This window comes from Excalfactoria chinensis, chromosome 6, assembly GCF_039878825.1.
Source record: "Excalfactoria chinensis isolate bCotChi1 chromosome 6, bCotChi1.hap2, whole genome shotgun sequence".
Taxonomy (NCBI): Eukaryota; Metazoa; Chordata; class Aves; order Galliformes; family Phasianidae; genus Excalfactoria; species Excalfactoria chinensis.
Window position 1 is genome coordinate 30,432,247 of NC_092830.1, and position 13,101 is coordinate 30,445,347.

A 13,101-nucleotide genomic window follows, 5' to 3' on the forward strand; every position below is an offset into this window, starting at 1 on the left:
GAGCGCGCCGTCTGCCGGCCCACGCAGCGGAGTGTCGGCGTTCGCAGATTCGTCACCTCCTCTGTCATTACAGCCACCTGCCCTCCCGAGAAATAAATTAAGAAAACCCTCCACCTTTAGTCCTGATACGTTCCACTTGTGACGTATCTTACACTTAAGAATAATAATTAAAAAAAAAAAAAAAAGCGAAATGAGCGGGGGAAAAAAAAAGGTGGTGCTGAATCTGCTGGACTGGACTGGGGATTTAGCGCGCAGTTTTCCTCACGAATGTGCTTCTGCGAATTGCAAAAGTCCGGTCAAAATGAGAAATGAATTTAAAAATCCCTCCCTTTAAGAAAGACGAGCCTCTGTGTGTTTACGTTTGCCGTTTTCATTGCTTGTTTTGCTTCGTTTTAATTACAGCTTTTCTCTCCCGGGCCGAATGTGCGACAGCGAACCGCAAGGCTAGTAAACAGCGGCGGGCTCGGCAGGGAGGTGCCATGGCGGCGGATGGCCTGGCGGGGCTCCTGCCCGCACAGACGCAGCTGGAGTATGCATTGCTCGACGCCGACACCGCTCAGGAGAAGGAGAACCTGGTCTACCAGTACCTGAAGAAAATGGACGGCCGGGAGCGGGACCTGACAGTTCCCGAGCTCGGCGGAGGTGGGTGGAGGGGCCCGGATGCGCCGCGGAACCACCGCCCCGTGGGCTGGTGCAGTAAAAGGCATTTTTCCTGGGCAGCGGGTTGGTGGAAGCACGGGAGCAAAGGAGAAAAGAACCTGTTTGTGGGCGTCCCTCTTGATTCTTCTTATAAAAAAAGCGTTTTTTAAAGCTTCGTCCTTAAACTTCTGAGAGCTTTTGTATATAGAGGCTTTCGTTTTTCTGCAGTAAGCGGCCTCTTGAGTTCCTTTGGTTTTGCTGCAGTTCTTACTCTTCCGCCTCAGGCCTTTCTCATCCCATGACCGAGTTGTGCTTGCCGATTTTTGTGTTCCTGATAACGTGTCTTGTGCTGGAGGTGCCATCGTGGTTCAGTGATTCACCTTTTCCCCATGACTCTTGTGCAAAGCATTCGTCTTGCAGACCCCGCTCTGGGTGCTTGTGGCCATAGCAATGCTTGCTGGGGCCATGAGAGGTTACGAGGCAAAGAACCAAACAGATAAAATACAGGATTAATATTATACACAGCATAGGAGTTAATCCTGACTTTTAATCTTTGTGAATACTTTTACTGCCTGGATTTGGCCTCAAGATAAATTTTCATCGCTAATATCTTGCTTTCTCTATTTTGCCAAACTTTATGTTCATCTCTAGAGATGAAATCAAATAAGTAGCCAACACTTTATTTCCAATATCTTCCTTTAAAGCATATTTTGATTCTAGTGAAAAGGGGTGTCATGCCATTAAAGCAATCTGGTCTGCTTCTAAAAAGCAAAAAGCAAATCCTCACTCATGTACTGCAGAAATGCATGAACTGAAATTAAGTCTCCAAGTCTAAATATGTGTACCTTCACATTGTACATGTGAATATATATCAATATATACTCTGTCTGTGTACAGAGAGGGGCCATACTTCCTCATAGTGAAGCAAAAAACAAATCTGCTGAGTTGAGTAGCAATGTCTTCTGGAACACTGAGTTCATGGTTTGCTGAAACTGATGGGATGAAGATCCTGACTATTTTCAGATTATTCTTAGTACATTTGTGCACTTAAAAAAAGAAAGTCATTTAAGAATTGAGTTTGACTTCATAACATATCACATCTGTTCCCCCCACCCCTCAAAAAGCATCGAGTGGCAAACAGTTCTCTAGATCTAGGACATTCATATCTCAATACCAGAATCAGAGTAATATCAGTTACCAGTGAGAAAGCATTGCCTTCATTTTTCATATCAAGTATATGAATAAGTATCCAAGTATACTTTCCACATCTGTCTGAAAGGGTTACAGTTCTGTCACCTGGGAAGAAATACTACATATGTCATTTCAAACTGTTTAAAATGAAGAACAAAACTAAAAAGGCAAAAACATTTCAGTCATTCTTGAAAATAGTTATTTACAAAAATGTTGTAAAATGAAGAGTTCCATGAATTTTTAAATAAGTAGTCATTAATACCTATGATGTTGTTACATGTTGAGTAATAACAGATTTTGAAATATATGGAAATTGCTCTGCAGCTTGCATCTTCTGTTAATTAAAAAGGTACTTATTTAACTATGTAAGTTGTACTTTCAATGTTATATTAAATTTCATAAATTTCCTTTAGACATTTTGAATATCTGTATACATAAGGGTGAGTTTGATAGACCTAAGACTTCTGTTTTGCTTTTCTACTTGGTGGGAAGAGGTGGGGTTGTTTGCCTGAAGTAAAATGTATTAGAAATGTTGTGTATTAGCATACCAGTTTGGTACAAGCATCTTCCTTTCCCTACCCTTCCTCAAACTGTCTCTCTCTGTTCTCTGTGCAGATTTACAGTGGTTAAATACTGAAGGTCCCATTTCTCTTCACAAAGACCTTTGTGGAAAAGTTGTGGTGTTGGATTTCTTTACTTACTGCTGCATCAATTGCTTGCACCTGCTGCCTGATCTCCATGAATTAGAGCACCAGTACTCTGATAAAGGTAAAAGAGCTTTGGCTAGCACAGAATAGAATTTCCTGGCAGTGTTGCAGGTGGAGTAGCTGAGTCACTTCAGTTACTAAACAGCTGGCAGCATTTCAGGGATGCCTAAAAGTGTCTTCTAATCTTTTAAGTAGCCTGACAAAGGTTACTGGCTATGCTCTCATCACATTTTTAGGTGGGGCTAAATACGGTGTTTCTTTAACTGTACAGGCACAGAAGACATGATATGTGCTTGAAGCGTGAATCTGATATCCTCATAGGGCCATTTGCAAAATGCATGGATGTAAGTTACAGGCTCAGAGTTGCTGTATGCACATTTACCTTACAGATGAACTCTGGGCAATGAACATTGTGCAAGTGGTAGACTGGTTTAGTCTTTTTTTTAACTTCTAATTGAAATAAAAACACATAAAAACTTGGTTTATGAGGTTTTTTTTTGTTGTTGTTGTTGTTTTTTTTCCCATCATCTTGTTTTCTATTAGTAGCCATCTATCCTGAGAGAAGGGATTAAGCTCCTAAAGATTTCAAAGTCCACACCTGAAATAAAGCCCATCTCTCTCTGACTGAATGAAAATACAGGGTAATTACTATTTCAAATTTAGTCTCTTATCATTCTCATGACTTGTCAGAGAGAAGAGGTGTTTTTACACAGGAACATATTGACTGCTAAGTTAACTTGTATATTTCAGCAGATCAACCTAGTAGATAAGTGTTACTTTCATTCGATAAAATACTTTTAAGGACTAACAGTGAAAATTACATTACCTTATAATATTTACACTTTGGATTTTACATTAGCAATTCTGATTTGATTTTCATCTTGACAGCATTTATTTTCATATTTCTTGTTTTCATTGGAAAAACAGATGACAGTGTCTTTGAAACTAAAAGTTCATTAAGTTAGTTCACTCATATATTGTAGGTTTAAATACTGCTTTACAAAAGATTGAAATAGAATAGTTTACCTGCCTTGAAAAATTTTTACTGTTTGCTTTGAAGAAATTTGAGAACTGGTATAATAATTTGCTATGACAAACTTCATTAAAGTAACATTTTCATAGCCTTTTTTTTTGTGAAGGAGGCAGTTTTAAGTGGAAAATGATGAAGAAATTATAAAGGGATTGCTCTGGATGTCAGGCATACTGGAAAGAAGGTCTGCTCTGAAACTTCAGAAGATAGCATTGATCATTGAATTGATAACATCCTTAAAAATACACATTTTGAAATGCAGTGTTGTTGTACAAACATAGCAGCCATCCCCAATATATTTTAAACTAAGCTGTTAAATCTGTTGGTAACAAAAAGCATTATTTTAACAGCCTTGTGAAAAGTACATTGCTGATAGGTGACAAATACTTCTTAGATTTGAGCTATAGAAGAACTGGAGATTGGGAAAAGGTGCTTGGGAAGGAAGTGGAAAAAAAAAAAAAATAGAAATGAGAGAAGCATGTAGGAGATAAAAGTTACCAGTCAGTAACAGATGAGAGGAAAAGCCAGCTTGAGAAACGTGAGAAAAGTAAAGGCTGGAAGAGTAAGACTGAAGAAGAAAGAATGTTGGGCATAGCAAAAATACTTTAAGGATACTAAGATACAAACTTCTTTAGCATTCACCCTGATGCCAGAATTTCATTCCATTTTAATCTACTGCCTTCTTTACTTAGCGGAAGTCTGTTGCCCCTTCAGGATATGGGGGACAGATTCACTTTCACTTGGGCTGGTTTCCCCACCTCTCACCTCATACTACAAAAAACTCTATAGTATTTTACATACACATTTCATTTATGCAGCAGAAGAGTCCTCTTCCAGCAGAGTGTTATTCAGAGAGAAAAATATTTTACTCTAGAAAGTTATCTGTTTTACAGTGCATTTGGGTCTTAATCTGGTGTTAGAGTAGCTAAAAGAACACTGCCTCCATGTTTCTGCACAGCTGAGAACAAACCTTAATATTGATAATTTGCAGCAACATCTTTCTGTACATAATTTTTTCTCATATTCTAATTACTTTTTTGTCTACATGGTTTAAATCCTGTCTCATTGGGAGAATGTAGAAACTCAGTAATACAGTCATCAGATTTAAGACATCTAAACAAGAACCTGGAAGTTTTAAGGTGATCCTAAGCCATCAAATATATCTTCTCAGACAGTTCTGGAACTTGAGATTTGTCTCAAAGTAAAGACTGCTTTCCATAGGATTAAATGTCGCCTAGCGTCTTTATCTGATCTGTTCTTGTTGCTATCTTCAGTGGAGCTATTTCTGTTCTTCAAGTGGCATTCAGAAAGTTATTTTAAACCCCAGTGCATATCCAGTTCATGTTATCAGCAGTCCAGAAATTACTTCTATAAGAGGGAGTACTTTTTAATATTCAGAAATAGCTTGGCATAACTCCAGTGTTATGCTCTGTTATAATCCTTCAAATAGTGTTTTAAATGGCGTGCATTTTCTTGTATCATGGTGTAGCATCTGTTTTCACAGAAATTTTCTTCATGAAGGAGTATTATAATGTGTTTGTGCGGTATAGGTATCAAAGAAATTATCCTTCCAGCCTTAATGATATTTTTGATGGAGGAAATAAGCACTACTACTGATCTTATTACAGTGAAAACATTTAAATTGCTGTTTATCAGCTTATGATACTAGAATTCGAGTTGTCTTACCTTGCAACATGCCATGCTTACTGCAGTGGCAACAACAATATTTCTTTGGTTTTCTTGATTCTCTGTCCATGAACTTGTTTTATGCAGCTCATGTGCAGAGCTTCACCCTTCCTTGTCCTCTTCCAGAAATATTACCACTCCTCTAGATGCTGTTCTTCCCTATTAATACTGTTTTAGAGCTGAGGAGAAGAGCCAAAAGAGAAAAAATATGTCTCAATTTCTTTTTAAACAAATAAAATGCAAGTTAAAGATTAAATTAATTTCTCAGTTTTGTTCTTAGAAGGAAAAAAACTCCTCTGAGCTCAATAATTTAACTGTTTAAGTCAGGAAATAATACCCTTTCTTACACTTCTGACACAAAACCATCAAGATAATTTACTTGAAATAAAAATGAGTTACACTGCCAAAACAATAACAGCTCTGGCAGCCCTCCATTTTTAGAGATCATTCATCAAGTGCTAGCAATGCAATGTGCATTGCTGCAGAAAATTTATTTCCTGGAGCAGGTGTCAGACAACCATAATGTACACTAGAATGCTTATTCTTTCATAGAAGGGGATTATTTACAGTCTGGTTTTGTACACCATAATACTTTTGCTGCATTATTTGCAGTAACACATCTGTTCAGTAATCCATATTATATATTGGTTTAATCTTTAAAGCCTCAAAAAACACAGAAAACCCCACCCAAACAATCAACCAAAACCAAGCTGTAGCACAGGCATCAGAAGCAAAGTAGAGTAGAATTCTTCACATCAGGAATGCTTTCCTACGGTAGCATTTGGGCATTGTAGAATAGAGCAAGCTAAATACACATTCCATTACATAAGTGGTCATGTAGGCCAAGAAAAAACAATGATAGATTTAGAAATAAAACATTGGGTTGGTAACATATATAGGACTATGCTGCAAAGCTTTAAGAAATGTAATGGCTTTATATCTGCTGAGTTGTAGAGATTCTTTAAGAAAATAAGGAGAAAAAGGTTTGACATTTCTGCAGAAAGTATATTTAAATAAAGTAACCACTGAGCAACACAGGAAGAAGAGATTTGCAGGTGTGCTTCTAGGTAGTCTGAGAGTAGCAGATACAGCAGGTGAGCACTTTGTGAGGAAACTAGTAATGAATATGCCAGAAATATGACTGAAAACGTAGTCTTTTCCAGGTTAAACTTGTGGTGGAGCTATGAAAGATTCATTCTGCCATAACAAATGGTAATTCTCAAAAAAGTGCTAAATGGTCTTTTAATTATCTGCTGCTACAAACAACTGAACAGTTCATGCTCTGAAGCCTTACTGAAAATTCACTAAGAAAACATTTGAAGTTTGTCTTTCCCAGTTTAGTGACCTTCACCATATTCAAGTCAACACCAAATAAAGGCACTTAATTCCTTAGGGATTCACACTGCACATCCACTTTTATCCTTTAAATTTTTAAATTGTATCCTCCTTACATAAATTTATTAGCCATTCAACCAAACCTGTTTTGCCTGTAGCAGTACAACACACTTTTCACTGCAGTATTTGAAGGAGCACAAATTAATCCAAGATGTGACTTAAGATAAATGTCATTTAAGAGCCTCATTAAGTTCTTCAGGGCTCTGTACCAGTTGTATATTAAAGTTGAAACATCAACAGAACTGGATTTAGGTTGGATAATTTCTCCATCTGTGACACCTGTAGAGTCTCCAAGTCTTCACCTCTTTTATGATATTACTTGTATTGATGATAAAAATAAGAAATTCACTGTAAACATAAAAAAAAAAAACACTAGAAGGAAACACTACAGATATTTGAATGCAAGCAATAAATAAATGCTGAATATTTATATAGATACAACTGGAAAAAGAAGAAAGAACTCGTTGTTGTCAAAGTATTTTTTTAATTTAGAAAAATTAGCTAAAAAGGATATCAACCATAAGGGTATTCCCCCTTCCTATTTAATTTAGCATCTCTACTCAAACTAAGACATAAGGGTAAATAAAAGATGAAGTAGTAGAATGATACCAGTTACCTGTGATTATAAAAAGCTTGCAAAATCCAGTAACACAGGTGATTTTTCAGTACATAGTAAGGTGCAACACAGTGATAAGTGCAATAGGAACAGCAGAGCAGCAAGATCCCAAGCTGTAGCAAGTAAGGCCCTACTCAAATGGAGCAGCAGGCACAGAAATAAATGAAGGAATTTACTTACCTTCAGAAGGCCTCAGATGCACAATAATCTGCAGCAAAATAGCAAGCATTACCTCCCTGGTCAACCTTTAAATGAGGTCTGGGAAGGGGTGGATCCTGGCTCCACCCCTTCTAGTCATTCAGGGGCACTGCTTGCACCTGAGCTCCCCTGAGTTGGCTCTGCCTTCCTACCAGGTGCTCAATCACTTCTTCAATATATGACTTAGGTCTTCCACTGCATAGGGTTAACATCTAAGATTTCAATTATATCAACAGTTTGGGTTTAAAGTTATTGTACTGCAGCTTTCTACAACTGCATGGTTGTTACTGTCGTTATCTTCCTGGCTTCAGTAACGAATGATCTTCAGTGTCTCATTCTTTTATGGTGGCTGTGAGCAACAGATTCTAGAAATGGAATGTTCTGCAATTTAATCAAATGTCATGGTTCAGATAGTCTCATTTATTTTACTCGCATCTCTGAATTTTAAAATAAAAATAACCCAAAACCCAAATCATCCCACATTTGACAAGTTACTTTGACTGTAACAACATGATGTTTATGGCTGAGTATTCTTTATGCACAAAATGAAACAAAATATGTTGTTGATGTCATGTACATTGCTCATTTAATTTCCAAGAGATTATGCTAGAAGGCATAATTTAAAACACTGAAAGAGATCCAGAATTGTTCGTTAGAGCGTTTGAGGTTTAATCCTCCTAGGAGGTACCAAAAAGTGACTTTGCTGAAGGCTTCCCATTCTTTCTCTGTTAAGTAGGTAGGGGGGTGGAAAATTTAGGACTGCTGGTGAAATTATTTACATGAAGTGAAAGTATATTTATGTTTTGTCCCATAGAGAAAAGCAGATGAGTTCTGTTCTGTAGATTTTCTGTTGGAGTTTCACTGAAGTGGGAAAATAAACAAGCATTTAATTTGTGTGCTTTTTGATCAATTTATTGCTGATGCTGTCTATTCCATGTATACAAGCTGAATTATTTTACTTTGTGCTTATCCAGTACCTTCATAAGATCACAGAATCAAAGAACAGTCTGGGTTGGAAGGGACCTCAAGGATCATGAATCTCCAACCCCCCTGCCACAGGCAGGGCCACTAACCTCCACATTTAATGCTAGACCAGACTGCCCGAGGCCGCATCCAACCTGGCCTAGAACACCTCCAGGGACCGAGCATCCACAGCCTCTCAGGGCAGTCTGTGCCAGCACCTCACCACTCTCTCTGTGAAGAACTTCCCACTGACATCCAATCTAAACCTTCCCTCCTTGAGCTTAAAACCATTCCCCCCTGTCCTATCACTGTCTATGCAAGTAAAAAGTTGATTCCCCTTCTTTTTGTAATCCACATTTAAATACCAGATGGTGATAGTGAGGTCTCCTTGCAGCCTTCTCTTCTCCAGGCTGAACAAGCCCAGTTCCCTCAGCCTGTCTTCATAGGGGCTCCAGGCCTCAGATAATGTTTGTGGCCCTCCTCTGGGCCCTCTCCAACAGCTCCACATCCTTCCTGTGCTGAGAACTCCAGACCTGGATGCAGTACTCTACATGGGGCCTCATGAGGACAGAGCAGAGAGGGCCAATCACCTCCCTGTCCCTGCTGGTCACCCCTCTTCTGATAGAGCCCAGGGTACCATTTGCTTTCCAAGCTGCAAGAGCATACTGCTGGCTCACGTTCAGTTTTTCATCCACCTATACCCCCAGGTCCTTCTACACAGGGTTACTCTCAAGGTGTGCTTCTCCCAGTCAGTATATGTATCTGGGGTTACTCTAACCCAAGTACAGAACATTGCACTTTGCTATGTTGAACCTCATTAGTTTGTCAAGATCCCTCTGGATGGCATCATTTCCTTCTAATCTGTCAACTGCTCCACTCAGCGTCATCAGCAGACTTGCTGAAGTTGCACTCAAGCCTATCATCAGTGCCATTGATGAAGACATTGCAGAGAACCTTCATACTAGGAATTCAAATGCAGTATCTCTATACTACTGATTATTCTCCAAATATAGATATTTTGTTATAAACATTAAGAAGAGGGATTAAAATTGGAGATTAAATTGATTTAATCCACTTTTTAAATTTTTCATGGTTTCCGGTGCTGCCAGCTTTATGTGAAACACGGGGTACTGTTTTGATTTTAAGAGCCTGTACCTTTCATTTCTTTACTTTAAAGTTCAGTGTTATATTTGCGGTTCCTGGTTTGCAATAGAAAAGTATTACTTTTCTGTAAACACCATAGTTGTGTAAAGGAATCAGACGCCAAAGAGGTATCGTGAATACTTGAGAAAACAAAGTACCAGCTGAACTTCTGCAGCTTACCCATAATTATTTTCAAAGCATTTTCTGCCTTAATATGCAGAGGTTAAGAAGAACTATTTGTGACATATTATTCTTTTTACTTGTTCATCCCTCCTCATTCTGAAATGTGCTTAGTTACGTTGGAGGGTAACTTCTTCGTTTTTACTATTTTAACTGAAATACAAATATGTTTAAATGTAATAATTCACTTTTCCTTTCAGATGGCCTTGTTATTATTGGTGTTCATTCAGCGAAGTTTCCAAACGAAAAAGTTCTGGATAACATTAAGAGTGCAGTTTTGAGGTATGACATTGGCCACCCTGTTGTAAACGATGCAGATGCAACACTGTGGCATGAACTAGAAGTGTCCTGCTGGCCAACTCTGGTCATTCTTGGACCTCGTGGAAACATGCTGTTTTCGCTTGTTGGAGAAGGGCACAAAGAGAAGTTGTTTTTATTTACTTCAATAGCACTGAAATTCTACAAGGACAGAGGACAAATTAAAGATAACAATATTGGAATAAAGCTGTACAAAGACTCCCTCCCACCTTCTCCCCTGCTGTTTCCTGGCAAAGTGACAGTAGATAAGTCAGGAGAAAGGCTGGTGATAGCAGACACTGGACATCACAGGATTTTGGTCACTCTGAAAAATGGGCAAATTCTACACACTATTGGAGGTAAGGCTATGTAAATTTTGTTATGGACTTTTTTGCTTGGGGGTGGACTATATTCTGTGGTGCACTTATGATCTGGTGATTCGTGAGCATTGGTAGAATGGGTTTTTTTCCTCAGAAAATCACTTTTACTGGACATGGGAGGGATAAAGCATAGTACTATCAATGAGAGACTATTATGCAACTGGTTGAGTTGTCTCTATTTTTTTTTCTTTGTTTCATTAACTGAGTTCTGTATTTTTATGTGACAGCCAAAAAAATACAGTTTTTCTTTCTTCTGAAAGAGCTTCAAATGCATTTAGATTTAAGTGATCTATATTTACATCTGGCAGCAAGATAGGGAAAAGATAAGAATGCTTCCCTTTCCAAGAGGAAAAAGAGAACATTGGATTATGGTGGTGGTGTGTTTCAGGGGTGCTTTTTGTTTGTTTTGGAATGAAGATCATCACTCAGTAGGATCATTAAAACTCCCTATACCAGCGGCACAAACAGTGCGCTGAGTCATGATCCAAGTGAACCTTGGTCAAAGCATCAGTCCCAATGCTCTTCTACAAGAAACACAAACAGGGTTTATTATGACAGAAGTCAGACAGTTTGGCTTCTGTTCTGTATGTGAGCTGAAGTCTCTGCCAGCAAAGTACCCATCAGTGTTCTGGGATGTTCAGTAAAGAGCAGCTTGGAGGGAAGTGTCCTGATCTCTGAGTTGGTACCTCAGTTCCTGATGGCTCTCTGTGCTGTGCTGCGCTGTGTCCTAGTTAGGGGACTACTGGAATCCAGCACACCTCAGTATTTCATATTTGCTCATGTCTGAATTGTATTCCAGCAGTAAGTCGTAAAAGTTTGTGTATTTTAGTGACGCAGTTAAATAATTCCGTGGGCAGAAAATAGTGTAATTGAGTTGAGAATACAGTAATAAATGTGAGCATGCACAAAGGTTGAAATTGCTATATTTGCATCATACATCATGTTGCGCACGTAACTCATGAATCTAAATGTCTTCTGCTGACACACAGTGCTGATGCACTTTAAATGCTACTCCATCTGAAATACCATCCTTGCACTGATACTGTTTTATTGAGGTCACATTCCTCCCTATTTCTTCACTGTGCTATGCAGAAGGATGTCACTCCATCATTCTCACTGTTCTTCCATGTGATTTGTTGTGTGTCATCTTTTTGCTAAGTTTTTATTAGTAATGAGGAAGTGCTGCTAGTGAAATACTGGTTTCATTATATTTACATTAAGATCAAAACCACTGAAATGGAATTGAGGTTGGAATGTGCAGTCTTTGCTGCTGACTTGCTTTGCTGTGATTAGGAATAAAGTTTAAAAAAGAGTTTTTGGGTGTTGTCTTCTGCACTTACTTTTGTCTCTTAGCTAAATGCAACTAGAGCAATGTAGAACCCTACTAAGACTTTTCTCTGAGAGTTAATCTTAAAGATGTGGAGAACTCGTGGAGAACAAGTTCAAAACTTAGTATCAGGCTGTAGCAATGACATGTCACAGTGACTAAAACGAGGCTTAACAAAATGTACATAATGTGAACTGTACAAGGCACCATGGAAGCATCTTTTAGAATATGTGATTATCTTACAGGTTTAATCAGATTGTTTATTGTCCAGTTCCTTTTTCTAAAATGAATTTTGAGTTTGCTTTGATTCATTTTTAGGTCCAAATAGTGGAAGAAAAGATGGCAGATTTTCAGAGGCAGCTTTCAACTCACCACAAGGCGTTGCTATAAAAAATAATGTCATTTACGTGGCTGATACAGAAAATCATCTAATTAGAAAGGTAATTTTTCCATACGAAAATTTAATCTCTTGTGCCTTGCCCTACTTACTTGAAAATTTATATCAAGCGACTTAATCTACAGATACGCTCAATATCAAGAAAGAAATTTGGCCTAATAGCTTCCTAAAAAAGGCTTTTGAATGGTGGTTTTATAAATGGCCGCATATATCTTTGGTATTTCCTTTCAAATGAAGCCATGCACTGCTTCTAGTAACTCTTACTTTCCTGTTATAAGAAATAACTATTCTTAGTGCTGGAAGCAGAAGTGGTTTTTGTTTCACTTCCAGTTGTGGAAGATTCTTATCAGAAGTTATTGTACTCCTACTGTTTGGTGGATATCCAAATGTTTGGGTCTACAGTTTGCTTTGATCTGTGTGGGGTTTTTTTTTTCTGTTTAACACTTGCAAGTTTTTAGAGCATAGAAATGTTGCTGTTAATATTTAATTGGAGTTGGATCTCAAGCCCAGTGAGGTCAAACTTAGAATAATGAGAAGTTTGCTGAAGCAATATTGTATGACCTGGTTATTAAAAGAGATATTAGAAGTCACTTAGAATATAAACAAAAGGGGAAGAAAAAATAAATAGATTTAAATTGCAGAACTAAAAAATATTTTTTTCCTCCAAGGCATGAAGTGAATTGCAAAAGTAATTTCCTTTGTATAGATTATTTTATCTGCTGACAAGAAATAATTTTACAGTATCTGAGCTTTTATAGCATATTCCTATAGAAGTTTAAAATATCCATATCCAATGTCCATCTGAAACACTTCTCTAGCAAATTCTAATTCTTTCTGCTAAAATTGCTGACCAAATGAGTGTTAATTTTTGGTGCATCTGCAAGGAAGTGCAGTCAGTTGTTTTCCCTGCTGCCTTACCCTCCTACCACCAGCAGAAAGTATTATGGTCAGA

General features: G+C 38.0%; 1 protein-coding gene and 1 long non-coding RNA gene across 2 annotated transcripts in view; one reads left to right on the plus strand and one right to left on the minus strand.

Annotated features, from left to right (window-relative positions):
* The first annotated feature begins 178 nt into the window (after positions 1-178).
* The window catches only part of NHLRC2 (NHL repeat containing 2), a 35,184-nt gene continuing 22,261 nt past the window's right edge, over positions 179-13,101 (plus strand). Inside the window, exons 1-5 of the mRNA XM_072339927.1 lie at positions 179-290; positions 403-642; positions 2,446-2,598; positions 9,949-10,404; positions 12,071-12,192. Coding sequence (XP_072196028.1) covers positions 191-290; positions 403-642; positions 2,446-2,598; positions 9,949-10,404; positions 12,071-12,192 — 1,071 coding nt within the window. The 5' untranslated portion in view covers positions 179-190. The remainder of the gene's footprint in view (positions 291-402; positions 643-2,445; positions 2,599-9,948; positions 10,405-12,070; positions 12,193-13,101) is intronic.
* LOC140253881 (uncharacterized) lies at positions 658-7,474 on the minus strand. The gene is made up of 4 exons (XR_011904019.1): positions 7,445-7,474; positions 5,254-5,432; positions 1,838-1,935; positions 658-1,096 (listed from the first exon to the last, which is right to left on the minus strand). It is a non-coding gene; the product is annotated as an uncharacterized lncRNA (long non-coding RNA).